Source organism: Seriola lalandi, unplaced genomic scaffold, assembly GCF_002814215.2.
Source record: "Seriola lalandi dorsalis isolate HSWRI2012SDOR001 ecotype SW California unplaced genomic scaffold, Sedor1 jcf7180002054570, whole genome shotgun sequence".
NCBI lineage: Eukaryota > Metazoa > Chordata > Actinopteri > Carangiformes > Carangidae > Seriola > Seriola lalandi.
In genome coordinates this window covers 2,720,956-2,746,080 of record NW_019525123.1, presented here as the reverse complement: position 1 = coordinate 2,746,080, position 25,125 = coordinate 2,720,956, and the positions used below count along the sequence as shown (strand labels likewise).

The 25,125-nt window shown below is 40.3% G+C and overlaps 1 protein-coding gene across 1 annotated transcript in view; it reads right to left on the bottom strand.

Moving 5' to 3' along the window:
• The window catches only part of myripb (myosin VIIA and Rab interacting protein b), a 108,310-nt gene that overhangs the window by 5,321 nt on the left and 77,864 nt on the right, over nt 1-25,125 (bottom strand). Inside the window, exons 4-15 of the mRNA XM_023416946.2 lie at nt 15,294-15,380; nt 13,476-13,573; nt 13,054-13,134; nt 12,110-12,271; nt 10,043-10,211; nt 9,035-9,561; nt 7,814-7,963; nt 6,835-7,614; nt 1,336-1,527; nt 1,067-1,228; nt 741-836; nt 477-537 (exon numbers count right to left, since the gene is read on the bottom strand). Of these exons, the coding sequence (XP_023272714.2) occupies nt 477-537; nt 741-836; nt 1,067-1,228; nt 1,336-1,527; nt 6,835-7,614; nt 7,814-7,963; nt 9,035-9,561; nt 10,043-10,211; nt 12,110-12,271; nt 13,054-13,134; nt 13,476-13,573; nt 15,294-15,380 (2,565 nt within the window). The remainder of the gene's footprint in view (nt 1-476; nt 538-740; nt 837-1,066; nt 1,229-1,335; nt 1,528-6,834; nt 7,615-7,813; nt 7,964-9,034; nt 9,562-10,042; nt 10,212-12,109; nt 12,272-13,053; nt 13,135-13,475; nt 13,574-15,293; nt 15,381-25,125) is intronic.

Below are 25,125 nucleotides of genomic sequence, written 5' to 3'. Positions count from 1 at the left end.
TAAGTAGTAGGTGGGTAGAATATCACAGCAGTACACACCTTCCACATCTTGGATCCTTACATCAACTACTGCGGAGTGAAATAGATGATTGTGTTTTCCCCAGTAATAACAATTGAAAAGTAATTATTGTATTTGGTGTGAATTTAGACATCAACCCCTTAATTTTGCTTCAATGCTGATAACTCTAATTATGCTAATCCAATTTGAGCAAATACTTTTATTTTGGTTTAAATTTAATAATCAGTGACAAGACACATAATAAACTATTCTTTTATTATAAACACTAAATTACAGTCTCATTTCACATCAATTTATTTCAATAAATATTTAGATTTGGGGGCAGATTTGTCAAATTGAAAATGATACTTATCCTTACTGTTTATTACATTTTATATATTTCTGCTTACACATTTTTTTTATTTTGTGTGTGTACTTTATGGTTTTTCTGAACAGAGCAAAATAAACTTGTTGGGTACCTTTCAGTGGAGGTGCTGGAAGCTTTCTCCGTTGATGGCGTGATGAGTCCAGAGTCTCAGGCTGTAATCAGAGAATTTTGTGTTATACACTTAAAGCACATTTTTTAAAAAAAAATTGCAAATCATCCTGATTACATAGCTATATATGCTTCTATATGTACTCATTTTTCTTGATTTTATATATATATACAAATTGGTATTAAGTGTACTGTATGCATGGCTGTGTGTGACAGTGGTTAGGAAACTTGAAGGGCAGCGGGATACCTTGGCCTTTGGCTTGTACTTGGAGAAGCGATTGCAGACAGTCACATTCAACCCAGCTGTTTTCAGAGATGATATCCTGGCCTCAATGTTTGATATCTTCAAAAAAGAAAAAGATTTAATTCAACAAAGATAGACCAATACAACATGATTCATGCAATACTTCTTGTAATCTTTATTTAGTTTTAGCCAGGAGATAGCGTGTAAAGATGCCATAAAATCCCAGAATCTGAGCTGGAAGAACATTGCCCCCATATTTTGGGGCGCAAAGCCAACTTAATATCAAAGCAGTTGCATACAAGGTCGAGAAGTGTGTTCTCCTTCAGTACCTGTAATTCAGACTGCTGGACCTGAGCGGCTGCAGTGGCCACCTGGTCTTCCAGGAAGGCCAGCTCTGTGTCTGTGGTACCACTGCTAATACTGCGGGCACACTGCTCTAGGTCTCCCAGTGCCCCCTCAAGGCCGTAGACAGCACCGGCAGCAAGGTACACCTGCATGGAGAACATGACCTGGACTTTTAGTTCCCATTAAGATTGATTCACCAAGTCCTTTTACTATTGAGCAGAAATCCGTAGAGATGTTAAAATATTGGACTTACATTCTCCTCCATCTTGGTCAGCCTCTGGTCCAGCCTGCGGTTCTCCGAGCTGCTGGAGATGGGAGAAGCGCTCATGGACTCAGACGGGGTGTAGCTCTCACCTCCGGCCTCACCAATCAGCTCCTCTGTAGCATTCAAAACCTTCAGCACCTCTGTAGTGATGCTGCAGAGAGAGGCCGCCGAGTACTTCTGCTTCATTTAAAAACACACACATACACACACGCAGTAGAACTATCATTAGTCTACATGGTACATCCTGAGAACAGAGAAACCTTTTAAGAGACAAAGGCATTAATGTATGGGGAAACATTTGGGAGGCATGTGCATAAAATCTATAAACACCACATTAACGACAAAACAAGGGTTTAATGTAGTGTAATGACATGAAATAATAATGAGGAAGGGGATGTAACAAAATACATTTATGCAATGATAATTTTGGGATATTATAAAAATGATTAGAGTAGGAACAAACATTTGAAACTGAAGAGGAGCAAATAAACTTAATGTACCTTTACCGCTTAAAACATTTTGTGTTTTTTTTTTTAACCCTGTGTTAACCCCGTGTGCTCAAGCTGCAAAGTTGTGTAAAAGAACATTGTGCAGGTGACACACACACACACACACACACATGAACACACACACACACACACATTATTGTCACACTTTTTCTGACGTCTAATCAAGTGTTTCGTGAACACGCACATCTGCACATGCTTGACCTGGAAGACAAATCGGACGGTGCAAAAAATGCTGTAGTGAGGAAGGAGGAGGAGCGAGGGAAACAAAGAAGGGTTGAATCAGAGGAATGATTTATCTTTTGTTTTTCGGGCTTTGAACAGTTAAATGTCGCAATGGACAGAATTTTTCTTATTACTTTGCAGCCCATTTCAAAAAGCGATGTATGATGATCTCTAGAATAGGAATTATGGTGCTTATGCAGCTAAAGAATCAGGAATTCAATCAGCTATAAATTTTAAACAGTGATCAATTGCCCGTCCATTATAGGCAAAAGCAAAAAATATTTATAAGAACATGCTGATAAAAAATAATCAGTAAAAAATAAAGTCGTTAAATATCAGAGGTCAGTTAATTAATTTGAGAAAATGCCACTAGAAAAATGAAAAACCACGTGAGTCATTGTCATTGTCAATGTTTTGATTAACTAGAGCAGCTTGTTCATTCAAATCCAAGATAGTTTCCAAATTCAGGCTGTCTCTGACAAATAATAATTCAGTGATGGAAATGCCTTTTAAAGAAAGCTTCTGTTTTTTCTGAATATATGAAAACACAGAGCAAGAAAAGGAGAGGGCAGTAAAGAGAGACAGATGTAAATCAATAATGAATGAATCACTGGCTAAAGCTTTAATCTTGGGATCGGACGCATATTGATCTCTCTCAGGCAGACAGACAGTGGGACAGTCTGTCTAAGCTGGTGACCAGAGAGGCAGGTAGGGATAAGTAAGAGATGAGGGGCATTGCTTTGGTAAAGACAAGATACAGAATTGGATGAGAAATGAAAAGGCTGAGGACCAAACCTCTTATCTTTTGTCTAATCACCATTCGGTGATCTTAAGAAGAGCCCGAGCAGCAGAGATGGACGTTCTGAGATATTGATTTATTGGGTTGGTCAATGCAGAAATGGATGTTTGGTGAGAGTCTGTTGTTCTCATCCACTCCAAAGAACCAGTCCGTCACCAAGCAGATCAAAATCAGATACATATATGTCTCAATGCTATGAATGTAAGATAAACTCAACAAAAAAATTCTATTGTGGTTCCATATTAAGACAGAAATATAATGTATTGTACTTTTGTCAGTGTCTATACAACACCGATATTAATCAAAATAGATATTTGTGCTATGAGACAGTAAAATATAGGCCATGTCTGAAATCACTTCCTTTGTCATTCAGCGATAATTTTTGCACCTTTCATGTAAAATGCAAGACCTTTAGGGGATTGTTTGCAGAAAGTAGTGTACATGCAATGTACTCTTTTTGCTTAACTGTGAGGAATTGGGGAACACTATATAGTGCATAAATCTGACACAATTATGACCTTAAAATAAATGGAAAAATATACCACAAGATAGGGAAGCTACGGGGATAGGGAGCCAGTGATAAATACAATTTGAACGTTTTGTGTCCAACAATCCTGCTGCCCTCAAAATGGATCATTCAGTGTTGTGTGTAATACCACTTAACAACTTAACTTTACGATTACAACAAAATACATGCTGCCCTGTGGCGTACATACAGCTGTTAATAGTGGAAGCGGCTGAGATGTAGGAGTCTTAGATGGATGCAAACTTCTCCTGCTTCTATGAGTTCTGCAGTCTCCAGGTCTGCTGTCTCTGGAGCTCGGTGGTAAGATACTCCTCCCTGTTTTGACAGAGACTCGTTCTCTTTAGTCTCCGTTTTCAGCCCGGTAGAAAACTCACTGACCTTCTCCTCTTGACAAGCAATATGCTGCTCAGCATCCTGAGGTTCAACACCTCATTTACACTCTCACAGTCCTTCACAGTCTGATAGATTCAGTGTAAAGGTCATTGTTGTCTTTTGTCTGCTCATTTCTCTCAGGACATTTTAACTGCTGCGCCTAAGTACAAGAGGTGTTAGCGTAGCTGCAGACTCATACCTATCTATACAAATGATACAGTGAATAAAAGCTTTAGAAAATCTCTGCTCACCATGTATGTATGTGTCAGTTCATGTACATACACACACACATACACACACACACATATATATATGTATATACATATAATGTATGTAATGAAAAAATGTTTTCTTCAATTCACATCAAACTGAGGCATCTTGGCAAATTTAAAAAACCAGCAGAAATGGGTCCCACCACATGTGCCATTTGCATTGTAAAAGACAAGCATTACTCACAGCAGCTCTAATAATACGTCTGACTAATGACCAACATCACAACATCAACCCACACACATCAAATATAATAGTACAGGAGGTGAGCTCATAAGTTCATGCCCAAGTGTGTATGTTTGTGTGTGTGTGTGTGTGTGTGTGTGTGTGTGTTTCTTTGCTTGAGTTTTAGTGGGTTTAGACTTAGACTCATGAATTTAATGGATTAACTATGTGAAAATATCAACACTGCTTTTAACCCAAGGGAATATAGGTTTGACATCTAGTTGATGAAGTGAGGGCAGTGTCTGATTTTTTGGATATTTACACTGTCCTCTAATACCACAATACATACTAACAACATTCAGTATGCAGCCTACTACATATATACTATACGGGCTTGTGTCATTAGGATACTAGGAATCAATGTACTTCAACAATTTAAAAAGGAAATAATGCAATGTGCTCGCCAGCAGACATCAATCGAACTGCAACTTTGGGATGCCACTGCCAATTCACATTCACAAAGAAGAAAAGCAGAAGCCTTAGTATTTCCTTATTTCCTTTGTACATTGCATTGCTGGACAATAGTGTAGATTAGCAGCACATTCAGGAATGGTTAGACAGGTTAGTACGCATACTGACATTCTTCTTTCATAGGTTGAGTAGGTTAATACTAGTTACAGTTACTGTACATTCCCAAACCTGCTCAGATTTAGTATGTATTATAAAGCTGTGATATCGTTCATGTGTTAAAATGACATAAATAGAACAGAACTAGAATTAAAGCAGATGTTGATGTTGACTTTGGGAGTTTCTGTATTTTTCTTTTTTTAGGGATTTTTTTTTTTTTTTTTTTAAATATTTTAAAGGGTGTCATTTTAATTTCTTTGAAATATGGATGTCTCTTTTCACTGTGTAGTAAATTTTAATTGTTTTTGTTGGAACTTGTTTTGGTTAAACTTAAACTAAAACTGAATTTACTTACTTTCATCTAGGATGCTCATGCTCTGTGCATTTTAGGAAGTATTTTAAATTTACTTTACCCATTTTAACTCAGCCTGCCTTTGTTTCTTACATTTCACAGAACGGAGCAACTACCAGCTAAGATGTTGTATTGGTTAAACCTGTAGATGAAGAAAGTGATAGCAACAGAGCAGAGGCAGTTTTTCCAGTCAGAAAGAGTAAAAAATTGCTTCTCACACAAAACACAATCGAGCCTGTGGCTCGGTTGCATTCTGACCTTTTGAGGTTTTTATTAATGGAATAATTAAATTTGCAGCTCTTCTTTGTCAGATGCCTTCCTGTATGATTCATGCAAAGCCATGACTCTAGAAAATAGACTTTGCCATTTTACTTTAAAGGGGCTGAATTTTACCTTTCTGGATGTGATGTGATACTGTCTACATTATTTGCATAAAGAAATACAGAAATATAACACCAGTACACAAAGTTAGACCATTATAAACACATGTACAGAACCGTTATACAACCAGCATGCCTGTACATTTAAGCGAGAAGTAAATACATTACAGTGCATTTAGTGACAATGGATGTGTTGTCTGAATAGGTTTAACATATTTACACATCTGTGCATGCATATGTTACATATGGAGTTAAGAAGTAGTGTGATTCCACTTGCCATAAAAAATCATCTCAAAACACGCAAACTTGTTTGGCCTTAAGGTAATTAAATGCAGCACCCCTGTGGTTTAGGGTCGTGCACCCCGGGGGGTAGCAACAGTCGGACCTCGCGGTACCCTTGGTAGGTGCATGAGCTATGAGCTCCGCCATTGTGTCATATTAATTACTTTAATTTCAATAGTAAGGGGTGGTTTAAGTTGAATTTTTTTTAAACATATAGCTCCCGAAAGGTCGAGCACGTCCTTTTTCATAAAAAGTTGACGATGTTTTTCTTTTATTTTTGTTTACAAAATGGCTAGTGCTACACGTTGTTAGCTAACCGGCACTTTCTTTTCATTTTACATTTTTCAGATGTGTATGTGTGTGTGAGAGGAAAATCGGGACTGACTGTATTATTAATCCCTCTGCCAGGCCAGCCAATGTCCGAAATAAACGGCAAGTTACGCAAAGAGAGAGTACAAAGCCGCTACACATACATCCGTGTGTACATGTGTGTGTGCTGTATTTATGCACTGAAGTGGGGTGGGGGTTTAATTACAGTAGTTTGTCATCAAGCATCCTGCACATGATATCACAGGATGCCTTGGCTTTCTAGTCGATATCTCACCTGCTGTAAGAGAGAGGAGAGCAACTGAAGCCTCTGCTGTTGCTCCAAGTCACTCTGTCCCTCCTGACACACACACACACACACACACACACACACACACACACACACACACACACACACACACACACACACAGAAAGACACAGGCCAGCAAAAAAGAAGAGAAGCACAAAGAGGGAAGACAGGATGAGGGACAGCAGTGATTGTCACACAGATACATGGATACGGTGAGAAGATGAAGAGGGTGAAGTAAAGCAGAAAGGAAAAGAAATGTATCATAAGGCAGACAGACAGAAGGTACAGCTCTAGCAGTGCAGCGACAAAAGCAGAAGATGAGCAGCGGACACAAATATATATGGTACTTTTAAAAAATCTCCTTACCTGGTTATCTGACAGCACCCCCTCCTGGGATGAAGGTGTAATAGCAGGTGAACTTGTGCTTGAGCCACTCCTCCTCCCTCCTCCTCCTCCTCCTCCTCCTCTCTGTGCGGCTTCCTTCTCCACATCTCTTTTATGCTGTCTCTTACTTTGTCTGTTTGGCTCTCTCTTGTCTACTCTCGTTTGTTCCTGGTCATCTACTTTCTCTTCCAAACATTCCACTGCTTTCTCTAACCTCCTCTCCCTCACTCTTCCTTCCTCTCTCACAGAGGGACTCTTTATTAGTCTCTCACCTCTTTTCATCTCTTGTCCATTCACTTGTTCCACTGTTTCACTTGCTTTCTCTCTCAATCTGTCACTTGCTCTCTGCCTTTCTCTCTCCGTGTCCTTCAGCCTCATCTTCTCTCTCTGTCTGTCACTTTCTTTATCTGTCTGCTTGTCCACAGGCCACTTTGAGCACTCCTCTTCAGATGAGCTGCTGTCTTTGCTGTTGGCACGGTGGACCAGCTGGCTGAGTCTGGAACGTAGTTCCTCCTCCAGAGGGTCTCCGGGCCCTGAGCTGCTGGCCGAGAGCTGGGACTCTGGAGCTAGAGAGTGGGACTGGGGGGGGCTCAGGGACGCTGAATTCAGGGCCACTGTGTCCAAGTCTTCTGGCTCTGGTGTCATGGCATCTAATTTGAAGGCGTCTGGTGCAGCTGTGGCCACTGGCATAGTGTCTGGTACTGGATGTTCCTCACTTAAACCCCTCTTCAGCAGGGCGTTGAGCAGAAAACCACTGTTCTCCTTGAATTAAGAGGGAGGAACATGAATGCAAAAATGCTAAAGACTACAGAGTTACTGAAGAGAATTGATTGAACTGCAAATACAAATACTGCCTCTAACTGGTAAAACAATATTTTACAACCACACAAAGACTTTTTTCTCTGGCAGAGTTTCAAGTCAAAAACATTATTAATAATCAACTATACTTGTGATAATTTACCTGCACTATGGGGTAGATGGACTGTGTGTGGCTCTGGCCTCCAAGCCTGCTTTGCTCTGTGGAGGACTCCCTCTTGCTTTTCCTGCGTCGCCGTGACCTCCTGACAGGATCGCTCTGTCTCTCCTCGGCCTCACTGCTGTCTCCCATCACCTAGGAACAGTGGTGGAAATGAACTGAGTACATTTGCTCAAGTAATGTACTTAAACACACTTATGAGGTCGTTGTACTTTACTGGGGTATTTCCATTTGATGTTGCAATACTTCCACTCCACTACAGTTGTACTTACTACCTAGTTCTCCGATTAAGAGTCTAGTTTAAGCTAAAGAGACATTTCCCTTTTCATTTAAATAATTGTCAGAGGCTCAAAGATGATCTCTTAGTTAATGGTTATTTCACAGAAAGAGCAAAGATAAGAAAAAATACACATCACGAATACAAAGTTGTGTAGCACAGTTTGCTTTTTCTTCTTTCCTGCCTCATTAAACATCTCACGATTTATCTTGTGGCCGCCACAAAACATACCACATTTTTACTATTATTACTATAGTAATAATAATATACTATATTATATCATTGTTATTATAATTATCATCAATATCATTGCTATCATTACTAGCTATTATTATTATCAGTATCACTTATCACATACTACATCACTTACAGGAACCATTTTTCTGCAGTATGAGTATTTTTATTTTTATTCTTTGTTACTTTAAGTTAATTTGCAAATATATATATATAATTTATTTATTTATTTTTAAGTTATATTTTTGGGCACTTTTGCCTTTATTTTTGATAGTACAGTCAGAGAGAGACAGGAGAGTCAAAGAGAGAGAGGGGGGATGACATACAGGAAAGGGCCAGACTTGAACCCAGGGCCACTGCAGATAGGACTAAGTCCATATGGTGTGCTCTCTACCAGGTGAGCCACCGAGAGGCCCATATTGATATTTTTTAAACAAAGGATGTGAACATTTCTTCTACTGCTGCCTATAGATTTATATGTTTTATTATTAACTTCTGAAAAGTAGATATTGTATGGTCTACTTTTTCACATGCTTTTAATGTATTTATGTAGATATACTGTTTTTTCCATGACCAACCTGTGAGACACAATACGTTCTGTGTAAATTCATCTTATCTACCAACATAAAAGACTATGTTTACACCAGACTTTGTATGCTAGACTATGTAATGTTACACATTTAAAAACAAATCACCTTAGGGTTAAAGTTCACATCCAGTGCATCTGAATGGAGAGGATACGGAGAGCAGTTCTGCTGATGGTGTTGGTGGTATAGGGGCTGGTGCTGAGGATGCAGGTGTGTTTCCGGTGGTCCTTTCTTCCTCAACAGGTTATGAGGTGCTTTGCGAGGACACGCGGACAACACTGACGAAGCCTCAGAGTCTGAGTTGAGAGTCTCTGTGTTGGTGTACTGGCCAGAGGATGGTGAGGTAATGGGCAGGTGCTGGGTGTACGTCCACTCTGGGTCGTGCTGTGAGTCCGTGTAGTAAGTCTCGTCGGACAATTTGCGCCGGAACTGTCTCAACGCTGCACCCCAGCCGCCTTCATTGTCCTCGTCAGAGTCGGATCCCATCTCGTCGTATGCTGAGACGACGCCTGACTCCTTTTCCAACACACTGAACACAAGGCTCTTCCTCTTGGTGAGCAGGCTGGGCCGAGACAGCTGAGAACTGTGCAGAGCGATCCAGTTACCGTCTGGGCTCTGGAGCACTGAGGATGCACCTGGATGCACATGAGCAGACAGCAGCAGAAAGTCTTACAGTGTATCTCCACCTGTACTTCCTACAAGAGCCTTTGGGGATGCAAGAGTTTGACCCATTAGAGTAACAGGTTGAATGAAAAAGGGGGATGTTGGGTGAAGTACCACTAAAAGTGCAATGTAAAACAAAGGCTAATTAGAATTGAATACATTGCTGAGAGACAGTAAATATGACCCGGACATAAAGGGAGACATGAATCAAAAGGTTGCATTAATCTTAATTCATGTTCTGAAAATACAGTATCTAACATGAAAAAAAAGAATAGATACATCTGTTTATACACGAGAGTGTAGTCAACTCATACATAACTCATACATAAAAGATACTACAAGTGGGTACAGAATATTGGCTGAATTGAATTCATTGAATTGACATTAGTGGCTGCAACAACTTTGGCAGCAAGAGAAGTCAAATGAAGTCTGTTCAGCCTTAGTGATATTTACTGGAGTTGTCTAGGCGATCAACACTCTTCCAGCTCGGTAGAGACGTGGCCTTGGCCTCCCTCTTCAGAGAAGCGTACTCTTGCAAGCCACCACCTGCTCCGGCGCCCTCCTCCTCTGGACCCTTCTCTGGGGAGTCGTCACTGGTGAGGGAGAACGCTGACCGAGACCGCTGCACACACACACACACACACACACACACACACACAAGCAGATAAATTTGATCAAACTGTTAGAATGAATGGTATGTTTGACAGCTCTGGAAATTTAAAGCTAAACAGACTTCCAGTCAAAGAAGCTCCAGACAGTGCAATACTGCAGTGGCACAGTAGCAGATAAAGTACATTTACATTTATTCAATGGGCAGATGCTTTTATTTTTTAAGTATAATGGTAGTAGAGTGATATAGTAATTACACGATGTAAAGGAAAAGACTACAACTGTGGCTGTGAGTCATAATTCTCAACAGCAGGTGGAGCTAGAAAACAACTAAATAACAAGCTGGACAAGGGAAGCGCTAAAAATCTCTCTTCGTGCCTGTGCGCGCGCGCGCGCGTGTGTGTGTGTGTCTGTGTATATATGCGTGCGTGCGTGTGTGCGTGCGTGTGTCTGTATGAGAGGGAGAGCTTCTGCCATTATGTCATTGGGATATTGAATGCAGCTGCAGTCTTATTGGTGAACAATCAGTGTATCTGAAGCAGATCTTGATTTAACATCAGAACAAAAAGCAGGATCTTGCAGGACACAGAAGAATAAGAGGGAAAAAAAGTGATTATTATAATGGGTAGCATTCAACTACCCACAACTGTATTTACCATTACAGCAAGGATCAATGTTAAGGTAAAGCACAGATTTGAGTGTGCACGCTTTGTGTTTCATTGAGTGTGTTTGGAAAGAGCTGATAAACAGAGCCCGTCCCATGGCAGGCCGAGCAGTTGAAGAGGATCCCTCCGAATTTCACAGGACTTTGATCTTCGCTGAGTGAAACAGCAGGAAACAGAACGGAGAGGCCTGGGGAGCGCAGCTTTGATGCCTCTCTCACATGGGACGATGACAAATCTCTGTGAGTCCCTGCTGACTAGTAGTGTGAACCACTGTCAGGTGTGTGTGTACTGCTGATTCTTGTGAATGCGATCCTGTGCGTACTATGTTTCTCTATGTATCTGTACAACCTGTTTGCTGCTGTGTATGTGTACTTGTATACCAACTGGAACATTTAGCAAAACAATGCTAGGTAAGCTGTCGTCTCTGGCTTTTCTCCTTCCTCACTCTTAAGATATGAATCAGAATTGATTCATACTAGGTACAAATCACATTTGCAATACTTTTCATGCTTTGCTTTTGCCTACTTAAAAACAAAATCCACTGTAAAATTCTTCAAAACAGTGGAAAATGTTCTATTAACCATACACCTTTGGGTCTACTCTACTGCCTCATAGTGTATTTTTATTCCTCATGGAGACACCATATCTCTGCCAAGTCCAAACCATCTTCTAAATTAGTTTAAATTAGTTTTTAAATCTGTATCTGGCTCTGCAACATCATCCTAATAAAAACGGTGGTCACTTTAGAAAACACTTTAATCCAGGAAGTATCACATCTTTGCACAAAGGATTAATTATAAGTGAGACAGACTCATGACCACAGGTTTTCGCTAGGACTACAAAATACAATGCTAAATGGGACCACATCGACAAAGTGGCTGGTGATACTGAAAAGTTGAAGTCATTTTCTGCCAACCACAACATTCCTGTGTTTTTCAAACCTGGCAAAAACACTGAGACAACGGCTGGTCCACCCCGATGAAGACATACCAAAACACAGACAGAGGTCATTATACTATATGTACTGTGAAATGAAGTGATGAATGTATAGTTTGTACACTGAAAAAAAAACCACCCTTCTTTAAACACATGCTGCACAATCAAAGAGCAAATCCTTCTGGTCAAGAATCAGCAGTTTACACCCACTAACAGCAGTTTTGTTTTGACCTCACTTCATATGGTTGCCAGTTGTCGTGTCATCTGTGTTTTGCGAGTTTGTACAGTTTGAGTGACAGTATGGACTGACCCAGAGGGAGTTAGGGGTCTTGAGGGGGTCCTGTGGTCCTTGTGAAGAAGTGTGAGGTTGAGATGGAGAGGGCAGCTCACTGGGCTGGATCAAGGACTGAGGCTGAGGCCAGACAAAGTCATACTCTGTCTGCATCTCTGAACGCTTCCTCCTCTGGATGATCTGAGAAAAAAAGCCAGGAAGGGGAAGAAGAAGGTGAAATAAGACAGAATGACAGAGGTTTGTGGTATGTCGGCATATAGCAAGCCTTATATAAATAGTGAATTGTAATAATAAATGCAAATTGCAAAATGGAAATACAATTCCACAACAGTATTTTGCATTTAGCCATGAATAATTTGTTATAATGAAACCCCTAAAACCATTAATCGTGTTTTCATTTGAATTTTCATGTGATATTATGCACCAACAACGTTAAAGTAGAGATAAAAATACAGTTTCTATTTCAAAGACTTGATGGCCAACAAAAGTTAATTAAAACTGAAAAGCAATCAAACAACTGCAAACTTTGTCTCCACTTATTATGTGTATGCAAATGAGGAGATATGATTAAAATTAAAGCAGTTGTTTGAATTTTAATGTACTTGTATGCAGATTCCGACAGAATAAAATATCGTTTTCAAAGATTGTCTGCTCTCTTCTCAAATAATACTGTAATCTCAATTTCAAAAGGACTTTCAAAAGAACTTAAACTTCCTGTGTTCCTGAGCCATGTCTCCTCTAAAAGGTATCATCAATGCAAATGCTTTTGTTAAACATGACAGTGGTCTACTGATCTGTCAGTCAGACAGTGAAGACAGAGAAAGTGAAGACAGAGATGGGACCTAGCATCACTTTTCAGTGTGCGAATACGTTTTATAAATAAGGTTAACCACACTCAGTGTGTTCATATAAAAGCGGGAAAGTAAACATGCCAAAATAAAACTCTCTCTTACTCAACCTACTTTTTGTACAATGGTTGTTGCAAGTTCCTCTATGAGCTCTTCTTTGTGGTCCCGCAGATACCGAGCCTCATTCTGCTTCTCCTACACACACACACACACACACACACACACACACACACACACACACACACACACACAGACACACACACACAAATATATTCAGTTCAAAGTGACTGTGAATTACCAGGAGAGGGTCTGTGCAGACGTCTTAGCCAAAAACCATGACTGCATCCCGCTGATACTGACACCGAGAGAGAGGCAAGAGGAGAGGAGAAGTAAGAGGCTATGGCAGAGGCAGTGGGGATAGAAAATACAGGCATGAAAAGCAAAGAGGAAAAAAAAAAACACAAAAAAGAAAAGAAAAGAAAAGAAAGGGATGGAAAGAGAGAGGAGAAGAAGAAGAGGAACAGAAGGATTCTTACCAAGCTGTCACTGAACTCCTCTGCCTTAGTGATGGCCTCTTCTATGGCCTCCTCAGCAACGCGCAGGGCGACTGTGAGAGTCTCTGCCATACTGTGTCCTGATATCAACAGATACATCTGTGAAACATACACCTTTGCAACAGGGCTACAGACCTTCTTTAATTCAATAAAACACATGCATACCCGTGCTTTTTGCCCACATGGAGAAGAAAAATTTGATTCCTGCACGCTGCCAACACCAAGTTTACTGGTGCTTGAGGCAAAGCTCTCTGAACGGCAATGACTCAACAAATATTGGATGAATTTACCCTTCAATTTTCCACAGACATTCATAGTTCCCTGGGGATGAATGCTAACGAATTCACTGATTCCAAATCATTTCTGCCTTTTCCTTTAGTGCCTTTGTGAATTTGACAATTTTTTATTTTTAAGTGAAATGGCTCATGGACTGCTGTGTATGGATTGCCATGACACTTGGTACAGATATTCATGTTTCCCTCAGGATGAATGTTGAGTGATTAGAATTTGGCCTGCTAATTAAGCCCACTCTCCAACCTGGTCAGCAATTGCAGCAACAGTGGCCGAGGAAAACAGCTCTTGGAGGCAATTAAGTAAGGTACATGAGGCAGCAAAACGAAGCAATTATTGATACTAAGAACATCACAGACTAAAATGACACCCAACAAAAACTTTGAAAATATGATGCACAGTACCTAGAGCTGGGTTTAGGTGCTAACTAATGACAGCAAGCAACCAGCATCCAGAGGTGTCTCAAGGTGAGAGGAGAGTGGTGGAGGAGGGAGCCTGAACGTAACTTTACCTTTTCTAAGGTAAGATTGAAGATACAAATGGCAACAGTGTAGTGAGTTTGATGCCTGATGAAAGTGTATGACGAGAATGTTGCATTTTCAATAAAACTGGTGCCAATTGAGCTGGAATATGAACTTTTTTTCTGCATGATTTAATTTTTTTATGCACCTGCTTAGCAGCTGTGCATTACAGCACTTAATTTGACCCGCACTTAAATCAAAATGCAGATTTCGTACAGGCCTTAAACCATTAGCTGAAAGAAAAAAGGGTTTCTGTTGGTATGGTCCATTTAAACACAACAATCTGCAAAGAGCATAGATCCCACACACACACACATAGAGACTGTTTGTTTGTGGGAGCTGCCATTATCTAAATGGCAGATCTTGATCATTGCATAAACAACCCATAGGTAATTACTGCCTAATAAATGAAATGAGGTTTATCATGACATTGCGGCTGTTTAGTTGTTTAAATATTTATTTGTGTGTGCTTGTGTAAATGGAACAAGCATGTGGGTCTAAAAGTGTTGTCTGTGGTGTGTAGGAGGCTGTAATTTTGCGTGTGTGTGCATTTGTGTGAGAAGGCCTGTCAGCAGTTTTATGTGTGCAGTGGATTTATGTTTGTCTATGTGTGTGAATTTTAATGTGTGTGCAGTTTAATGTTGAAAATACGACTGTCTCAGTGCGTTTGCTGTTAATGTCAGTGTTGTGTTGCACCGATGAGACCCCCCCCCCCACACTCTTGCCCTTTACGGAATGGTCTCCATTTGTTAAGGCAACAATTAATGGGTAATAAACATAAAAGCTCAGGCTTTTAAGAAAATGGAACAAAGGACAAATGGTGGAGAAAAAAAATCAATATGGCAAAAACATCGGGCAAGAAAGAACTGTAAAGTGAAAAAGATTATGTCCATTATACTGTAATTATATTCCTGCTATACTGTTGCTGAAATAACTAATCTGAACTGCCTAAATTAAAATGCTGCCCTGTCATCACCTAATCGCTCACCTTCACTCTGTTTGTAGAAGGCGGAGTCACTGCCACAGACGCTGCCATCATTGTCGTTGCCGGTGCTTCCCTCGTGAACACTGCTTTCTGAAAGATAAAGAGAAACAAAGTCGTCAGTTAACGTCCTTCGAACTGATGCCTGTCACAGAATTGCAAATATCCTGCTCATATCATACCATATAATGATGTAGCTGCATACTTTTCTTAGGTTACACCGCACACAATGCCACTAAACCCCTTTTCTTGTACTCTTGTCAACTGTATTCCCAACTCCATTTTGTCATCTTGTCAAGTGTATTATTTTGTTTCTTGTACTTGGTGCCTTTCCCTATTGTACATAAAAAGAATATAAAAAGAAAAAACACAAAGTGACAGTTGAATGAAAATCCCTCTCATCTCATCATCATCATCATCATCTGATCATCTGATAATTCCCTTTGCATTCCAAACAAATTATGTGCTGGAACTTAAAACAGGCATATTCTCAGCATGTAGAGGCATCACCATGTTGTGTGTTTTTTGTGATTTATCTATAGCTCATTCAGGCCAAGTCTCTTGTGAGTTAGTGCTATATTTGTGCAAGTGTCTTTTTCAAACAAACCCTGAAATCTAGAGTTACAGTGAACCAAAATGGAAATTTTGTGATTATATATTTTTTAGACATGTCTACTTTAAGAGAAGGGGGTGGAGAAAGTAAACAGTGAAAGCCCAGAGAAGGTGTAGTGGTTACAACATCCCCGCCTTCAAAACCACAGATTCCCTTAGTGGCCCATTAATTCCTGTTAGATATCTCTCCTGCGGTTCTCCATGTATTGTGGCCTTCTCATCATTCCAGCTTTAAAAATGAGGAGAGTGTACTTGGACATGCTGCTTATTAAGAAGACAAAAGGTCAGACAGCACAGGAGAGGGCTTTGCCAGACCACAAAGGTAGAGTATTATGCTATTGGATAAGGGAAGTAAGTCCTCTGGGTGACCATGCTCCAGGTACACTTACATATTATCCCCTGGTCACAGCCCATACTCCTTCTCAAACACAGATCCAGACAAAACGCAGGAGCACCTTGGCTTAAGTTCCACCTCTGCTCCTCCGTTTAGCTCATTTCCATCCACTAACCAGAGCCAAAGCAAAACCAAACCCAAACCTAGGCCTTGTTCCAGTACTTCAGCCCCCGCTGCTGACAAAACACGAGCACAACCAAACTGTATGACTTCCATCCTTGGCCCGTCTCTTTGCCTCCGCCATTAATCTACTCAAGAGTGTCCCATTGCTGTTCCTGCTGGACAGGCTGCAGTCTCTGGATGAATGAACAGAGACACTTGAAAGCTCCCGGTGGTTTTGGTTGCGAGTCAGGCTTCGAGCAGCCACAGCCGCTGACCGATCTCTGCCATAGGTAACTGTAATACAGCCAAGAACACAGCCATTACACTGCCATCACTCTTTCACACCACACTGTTTCTGCTGGATGCAGACTTTGCATTTCCCTCATGTGTAAACATATATATTTTGCAAATAACAGCAATACCCTAAAAATTATTCCAGAAAGGGTGTAATGGGTCCAACCCATGAAAAATATGAAGCCAAGGAAAACATAAGCGAATACATCAAAACCAAAGAGGCTGACAGTTTCTCCTGTTTTCCCATGACAGCAGCAGGAATACAGTCAGCTGTCAGATACTGTGTTACACAGTTTCAGCCTTACTGAAAGACGTGCTGCTGTTTGTCAAAGCTCTGTGACGTTTTAGTGCAGAGCCGGTGCGCCAACAATCACAAACTCTTACATTACTCTGCTTTGACATGCAGTGACATGCTGTAACTCACCCGAAAAAGACAATGCTTTCTACACATCTAAAAACAGGCGACAGCTGCCTTTACAGTAGCAGCACCTCCCCTCACACAGCCTGAAGACAGTGTGAGGTGAGCATCCACTTTGAGGAGTGTGTATTGGATTTAGTGTGTGCCCTGTGTTTCCAGGCCCAGTCCGCCCAGTCGCAGCATGGTATAACAAGTCCCCAAACCATTACACGCTCCAGCCGTGCTTCACTCCCTGAGTTGTCTCATTCTAACTGAAGCGGCGTTCAACAGAGCCGTACTGTTCTCGCTTGGTTAGAGTTGAATTATAGTTTCTGGCAGTGTGGAAGGGGACAATAGGTGGGGAAATTACCTGCAGCAGCTCAGGACAATGTAGACACAAAAGGACTGCTGTCAGAGAAAGTGAGCTGCCTCGCAAGAATCACACACAGACAGGCGGCTGAGCAGGTATGGCAGCACACACACACACACCCACTCACTCACACACATACGGAGAGACACATAGGGCAGATGATATACAAATATGCAGACTACGAAACCTCTGAGGATTCGTAATGCGTGCCACACCAACACCAGCTCAGCACTTGTTACATACCAATGTCAACCTCTGTCACAACAGCGTCAATATCTGTCAATATAACATCTGTCAGAGACATCCAAAAAGAATAAGCCGTTACTGTCACCTGTCATATGGATACAGCCTGCAGCATGTTAATGTTTATCCTCGACAAGCAGGGAAGTTTATCTGTGTACCACTGTCTGAACATCATTTTGTTGCCTCATCAGAGTTTCTCAGATGCAGTGGTCAAATGCAATTTTACTTTTACAAACTAGATCCAAGAGAGAAATATTTGACTTTTTCCTCATTCACACGAAACATACGATCAGCTTTGTGTGGTGTGCTGGTGAAGACTTAACTTTACAGCACAGTGTTTACAGAGTAAAGAGGTTAAATTAGCCACAAACAACCCTGACATATTATCACAATTACTTCATAAAGTCGCTATGGCAAACATGTTAGCAAATACGTACTGAGAACAACATTGAGCAACATAAGTATTTATTCGAAGTCATGTTTGTAGCCACCAGCTCTGCTTTGCTCTCCACCAATGCCTGAGGAAAATATCTGGATTTTAGATGGTCAATTTTCCACTATGTTCACCAGCTAGTCGCTGTCTGTGTTCAGTACTGTGCAGGTATCCTGTGTGCTGGGTTTTTAAGAGCTTGTGTGTAAAAAAAAAACCAAGCAGTTGGCTGCTGCATCTTGAAACAAGGCTGATGAGAGAAGCGACACTTAACCAAATGTTAAGGTTGCGATCTCAAAAACCAAATCAATGAGCTGAAACACTCGCACAGCTCTGCAGAGCTACAGAGATGGGTAAGTTATTCTCAAAAGTTCCATCACTGTTCAGATGCAATATTTCCCTCCAGAGTAGATGCGCTAAAATGCTGCACCTCTACTTTACAGTATTTTTAAGATGTTAGTGATTGATGCCGACATCATTGTTTTGTTTGTCGTTATTTCCATCCATGCCTGCTCTTCATCCATGAGTCATGTATGACAAGCTACAATACAATGACTAGTGAGACACACCAGAATGATTCATTTGTCATTAGCTGGTCCTGTATGGCACTGCTGCCATGTCAATACAGAGTTGATGGAAAGTCAGTGTGTGTCTGTGTGTGTGTGTGCATGTGTCTCATTCCAGTACATTTTTCCTCACATGCAACCTCTGTATTTTCTCGCTATGACCATCGTCTCACCTTTGTTCCGCCCCACTTACCATTCTGCCACTCAGGGGAATGAAGGATGATATCTATCGATATCACCATAGTAACCGCAGAGACGACAGAGGTGGCCTGCATCTATGAGGGTGTCTGAGTGAATGTGTTTGTATGTATGTGTGTGTGTGTGTGTGTGTGTGTGTGTGTGAATGAGTGGGAGAGCTCCATTACCTTTCTATTAAAATGTTTGTATGTTTGTATTGGGATGTCTTTTCCTTTTTATTAACACAACAGCATTGTTTTCCAGCTATTTTGACAGTGACTGTTAATTAAAGAATTGATGGATTTTGCTACTATTTGCTAAGTGCACACATGTGAAGTGATTTTCATACAACATTGGTATTAATTGAAATCCTGCTGAATCCTTGCCTACTGTGTGTTATGGTCATTTCGTGCTGTGGGACAGTGAAATATAGCTTGTGTCCAAAATCACTTCACTCCTTCCCTTCTATCTATATAACAGACTCACTATTGTGAGCAGTAAATTGAGATTTCGCACCAGTCATCGTCAGATTGTGTTGCTACAGACAGTAACTTTTGCATCTATGATAAAAAAAAATGTGATGCATTGCATTTTGGCATTGTTTGAGTTGGAGAACACTATATTGTGCATAAACTTGATATAATTACAACACTCAAATAAATGTGGATAATATAGAGCAATATATGATGAATAGGGAATGACACAGCTACAGCTGTGAATATTAGCCTACTAAAGAGAATGCACACAAGAAGTGTAAGTCTGTGTCTATAAAGCATGTTCAACCCAGTAAAGACCAAACTAAACTTGAATGTTTTGTCTCCAACAACCCTGCTGTCCTTAAACATTGATAATTCGGTCTTATGTAATACAACTTAACTTGACAACTACAAAATACACCTACACCGCTAGGACTTTTATTTTGAAATGTTTTTATTGGCTTCTTTTTTTTTAAGCTGATTGATTGACATGTACAATTCACCTGGACGTCATGTCTTTGCAGTGTGGGAGGAAACTGAGGCACGCACAAATTTTCCTCAAAAAGATGGCAAGAACCGTCTACTGACATGCTAAGTAGCTTTCAAAGCTCCTCAGACTGCTGATTGTTGCTGTGTTGTGTTTCCTCTTCGGCACTCTCCTACTATGTCATATGATAGGCAGATGTTTCATCCAATCACCTGCCAAGTGCTTTTTGGAAAGCACCAGCCCTTTTTCCAAACCGTTTCCAGCAAAGCCCTCCCAGATGGTTCTGTGCAACAAACCATCTGGAGTGTAAGGTTATCTCTGTCCTCTCAAAGCTCTAACATCTCCCACGACTCAAAAGCTCCACTTGTTAAACGTATGCATAATTGAGCAATATGATTTGAAGGGACCATTTAATGTAAAAGAAGTCCAAACTAAAATCTTCTATTCTTTTGTCCAAAAAAAAACCTTGAAACTTTGCGAACTTTGCAATGAGTGGAACTAAGTTGAAATAAATAGAATGTCATAAAGCGAGGATGTGTAGAGAGACAGATGAAACAAAAGAAAGAGTGAGAGTGTATAAACAAATGAATCAGTAAAGTTCCACTTAGAGCTAAGGTTCCTGAAGTGCCAGCAGCAGCAGCAGGAGGAGGAGGAGGAGGAGGAGGACGGAGAGTCCAGACGGTTTCCTTTCAATTACAATGAAGCATCTGGCAGCACACACAGTCTCATAAACAACGTCCTCAGAACAACGGCTGAACCGACAGGATGTCTGTTTACATCACTAGGAAATAGTGGAAAGTAAACAAACTAGCACCCAGTTCATTTGTCTCTTTAATTTGGGAGATAAGAGTTTTACTCACAATTTGTGGAGATGATGCCAATTGAATTTACATATGTCATAAATACAAACTATAAGACAAATCAAACAGGATATTTTATGACAAAACAGCAATCCTCCAAAATTATGATTATCTTTATCCATATTGCTGACAATGCAGGTGGTGCTTCCAGTATTTTCAAATGTAAGTATGTGTGTGTGTGTGTGTGTGTGTGTGTGTGTGTAGAAATTAATTAGTCCCACAGCAAACACGGCCTTTAAAGTTCAAACAATGGAAGTGGAATGCAAAATGAAGGAGCAAAATGTCTGCAATAATTAGCAATACTTTTGAGTATTTCATTTTACATTTTCACAATGCAACTAATGTCACCTGCAGGGTACCGTACCTGACTTAAAACGAGCCTTTTGCTTGGCTTAATCCCTCTAGTGCAGAACAATGCTGCAGAAACCGACCAAGAAAAAAGCATGCAGCAGTAGAAAATGTTCACCATGCAGTCAAGAGTGGAAGAAAATACCAACCCCATACAAACCACTGAATAAAAAATGTTGGCTGTTTTTTTTCTTTTTCATTCTTTTTGTTTCCACCAGTAAGAAATAAGTGCAGGATGTAAGTTACAGTACAAATAAATACATAAATCAAGGGCAAATGTGACATTATTTATTTTAAAATTAATTACTATTTCCAATTTCTAAAGCATCTCATACAAACAGTGTAAGCCCAAAATACCCCTGTAACCCAGAAGAGACTAAGTTTTCTGCACATCTCATTATATACACATATTTCCATAAACATGTGCACATACTGCGTGTAGATCTGTGTCATTACCACAAAAATGGAGTCAGTTGCATTCTTGACACCAATGTGGTCTGAACCCTGTGGTTGTTTGCTTTTTGACAGTAGTGCCTCTGGGCCTCTGTTTAACATTCTGCCCTCCGATCCCTCCAGACAGAGCACTGTACTCTGAGTCACCAAGCCTTCGGCTCAGAGAATACAGACAACAGAAATGATTCCAAAAGTGACAATACACCACAGAGTGTGTGAAATACTTGAGCCATAGTACAGTAGCTTTATCTTTCAATGTGCTATAGAAAAGCCTTAAGTGAGCTAATCTCTTAAAGACCAAGTGCATCAGGTTTTTGTGGGTTTTTTTTGCTACAATGTGTTTCTGCCTCGCTTTTTTGGCGGAGGAGAACAGCAGTAGAACCAAGGTCACTGTTTGCATTGTCCTGGCACTGACTCACTACATTAGCCACATCTAACCTTCTGCACTGTAGTTTAGTGTCGAAGGCTTAGACAGCTTTTGGCTAAGTAACCACATATTGGAGAGAAATGGATCACAGCAGCGTAGCAAACAATACTCACTTGGCAAGTGTAAATATCCTAACTTCCTATTCTATTTTCTTGGTATAACCATAGCTTTGCTGCACCTAGCAGCTGTAAAAAATTTTTTCCTAAGGCTAGAAAAATGTAAATGAATTAGAGATTCATTTTCTGACCGCAGTTGGTCTGCGTGTCCAGCATAGTGACACAAAATAAAAGTAGAGGGAAGTGGGATTTCAGGATGATACAGTAGCTACAGAAGGCGGTCGGTGGAGGGTAAACCTTAAGTAACAGTGAACAAAGATCCCACTCATACGGTGGCAGCTTCTGTTAACAGCTCGTTTCAGCTCGATCTTTATCCTCTATGTTTGTTCATATTCCAATCACCACCAAAATTCAATCAACTGATGAATAAGCCAACAACAATTTCAATGCCAATTTTTAGCCAGAATTACTTGTGAACTCTGGCGTATAAATATAATCTCCCAGTTACTGGGAATGGACAGAGACCCTGACGCACAACATGTTTATTTCTAGTAATTTGCCTACTGCCTAATTTTCTACACATCCTTTTATTTACTGCAGCTCTGCTTTAGCCTGTGTGGTCAACCAGACACAGAAACACAAGCACACGCTCACAACAAACATGCAGAACAGAAAACCACAAACACACATAGAGCATGTCCGATGAAAAATAATGCCCTGAAGTCTTTTTTGTTGTTTCTTACTCATAGAAATCTATAGTAATTGCACATTAGAGACAAAGACAAATAATGCTGTCTTTCTGAAAGCTGTCTTACCATGTCACGAAGTGCATCGTCGCAATGCAAGTCTTTGTGAATGCCAGTCTTACAGTATAGTGCAGACACACAAACACAAGGACATGAACTCTCCCTTCGTCATCTTACTGAACAGGCGACAGCAGCCACAGAAAGCTTCAAAAAACACTTCACTTCTGTGTTGTGCTGCTTCTCCTTCTCTTCTCAATTTTCTTACCAGAGAGTGGAATATTTGAAGGTCACAATATGTTTGAACATTTCCCAAGTCACCGTTATCTCACGGTGTAGGTAGGAAGCCTCCTACAGACATTTGGAGGGATGTGACAGCAAACACAAAGGGCAGGAAAAAAGTGGGACAACAGTAATCCCCCGTTTGAAATGAATGAGATTTAAGTGTCAAAAAAAAAAAAAATCCATCATTCCTGCTTTTGATACCTCATAACAGACTCATCACATTGCATTTCATGGCAAATTTTATGATTCCTAGCCATAAAATCAGACTAGAGAGGTAGAAAGTGATGTATAAAAATTATACTGAGATGGAAATATTGAATGAATAGCTGAGTCCATATAAATATTACAAATATTAGCCACTGTGCTTACACCCATTTATCATGGGGAAATAAACATAATACCCTTCAGGTACATTTTAAGAGAAATGCACAGCCACAGCAAAGCACGTGAATATAGTGCAAGAGATAAGAAACACTATTTGACACAGGTCCTCAAATAAACTTCAAACGAATGGTTGACATTTTTTGGAAGGACACTTAAATTTGCTATAAGTGCAGTGACTTCTGAAGTCTTGTCCAGCTAATAACTCTCCGTAAAACTATATGTCTTTTTTACACTTTGGTTTTTGTAGGAAGATACAAGATACAATGTGTAGCTATTTTTGTCTTTGTGCTAAGGTAAGCTAACCAACTGCTAGTTGGTTAAGCAATACATCCACTAGGGGTCAGCTCAGAGTCAAAAGTTTCTGATAACAACAATCAAGCAACTGTGAGAGGCATTAAATGCATCGCGAAACGGAGAAGGAGGGGAAAGGAAGGAAAAGCTTTAAAATATCTTTCTCGCTCGAGCTATCGGCCACACTGCCCCCATTATTTCCGTTGGTACCGCTCCAGTTAGCCTGTATCTGGAAGCACAAAATGTACGGACAGAGGATGAATAAATGAGGCCTTACTCTCTGCAAAAAAGCAAGTCTGAACAAATGTCAAACTATTCCTTTGGATGTCATGTATTTTGAGATAATAACCTTACATATTGATTTCACTTCACTCTTCTGTCTCCCAAGTGAACCTATTTAGAAACTTGAACTGATAATAAATGATTTTTCTATCAATTAATTTACTTTCATTTAAAAGCGTCACATCCTCCATTAGCTAATTTTACTTGAAAGAACTGTTTTTACCTCTCTAATCTTTTACAAAGACATTGCACAGTGGATGCACTGTCTTCTGTCACATTACATAACTTATGTTTCTTGACACATAGTCTCTTGTGCACCACAGGCTGAGAATGTTTTAATGCTACAGTGTTTAGCAGGGACTAATGTAAATGAGTAAGTACATTTGCTGCACACATACTGCTTGTTTCATTTCATTCTCTTCAAAGGCATTAAATGCTGATTTAACACACTCGGATCAGTGCTTGGTATCTGCAGATCCTCTTGATAAGATAGTTGGATCAGTTCTGAAAAAAGGGAAGCTTAGCTATTAAAGCAAAAAGAAATATATGTATCAAAGATTTCCATTAAGGTTTCATTCTGTCTACTCTGATATGTTAACTGTTCATTTTTACAGCACGTGGTGACCAACACTCCAGGGGCCACATCCATCACGCAGACCAACACTCTCACTTTCTCCTGTGCGCACACACAAACACACGCACGCACACACACACACACACACACACACACACACACACACACACAGAGGATGGTATGGTATTTGTTGCAGGTCACACAAGCGTTACTCCCTTCCACCAGAGATGATGGACATGATGGAAGTACAAATCGCTCGCTCCATGTTCTCTTCCTGTTGGTTTGAAGGTCACACATTCTCTCTGGGGACATGATAGATGTAAAACAGTCACATCTCTCTCACCGACTGTCATGTCAGCTGGCATTTCACACTCATATAGAGTTGATTTCACAAGCGCTGGCCCCCTCAGTGATAAATAATAATAAAAAACTAGAAAATTCCAGGGAAATTTTGAGTGCCACGGGGGCTACTGCCGGGATGAGTACATGATTTATTTCCAGTGTTCAAAAGTCACCCTGATCATACTCTGGTTTTGAGAAATGTCTTGATATAAAAGACTCTGATATAAAACAATGTCACATCCCTC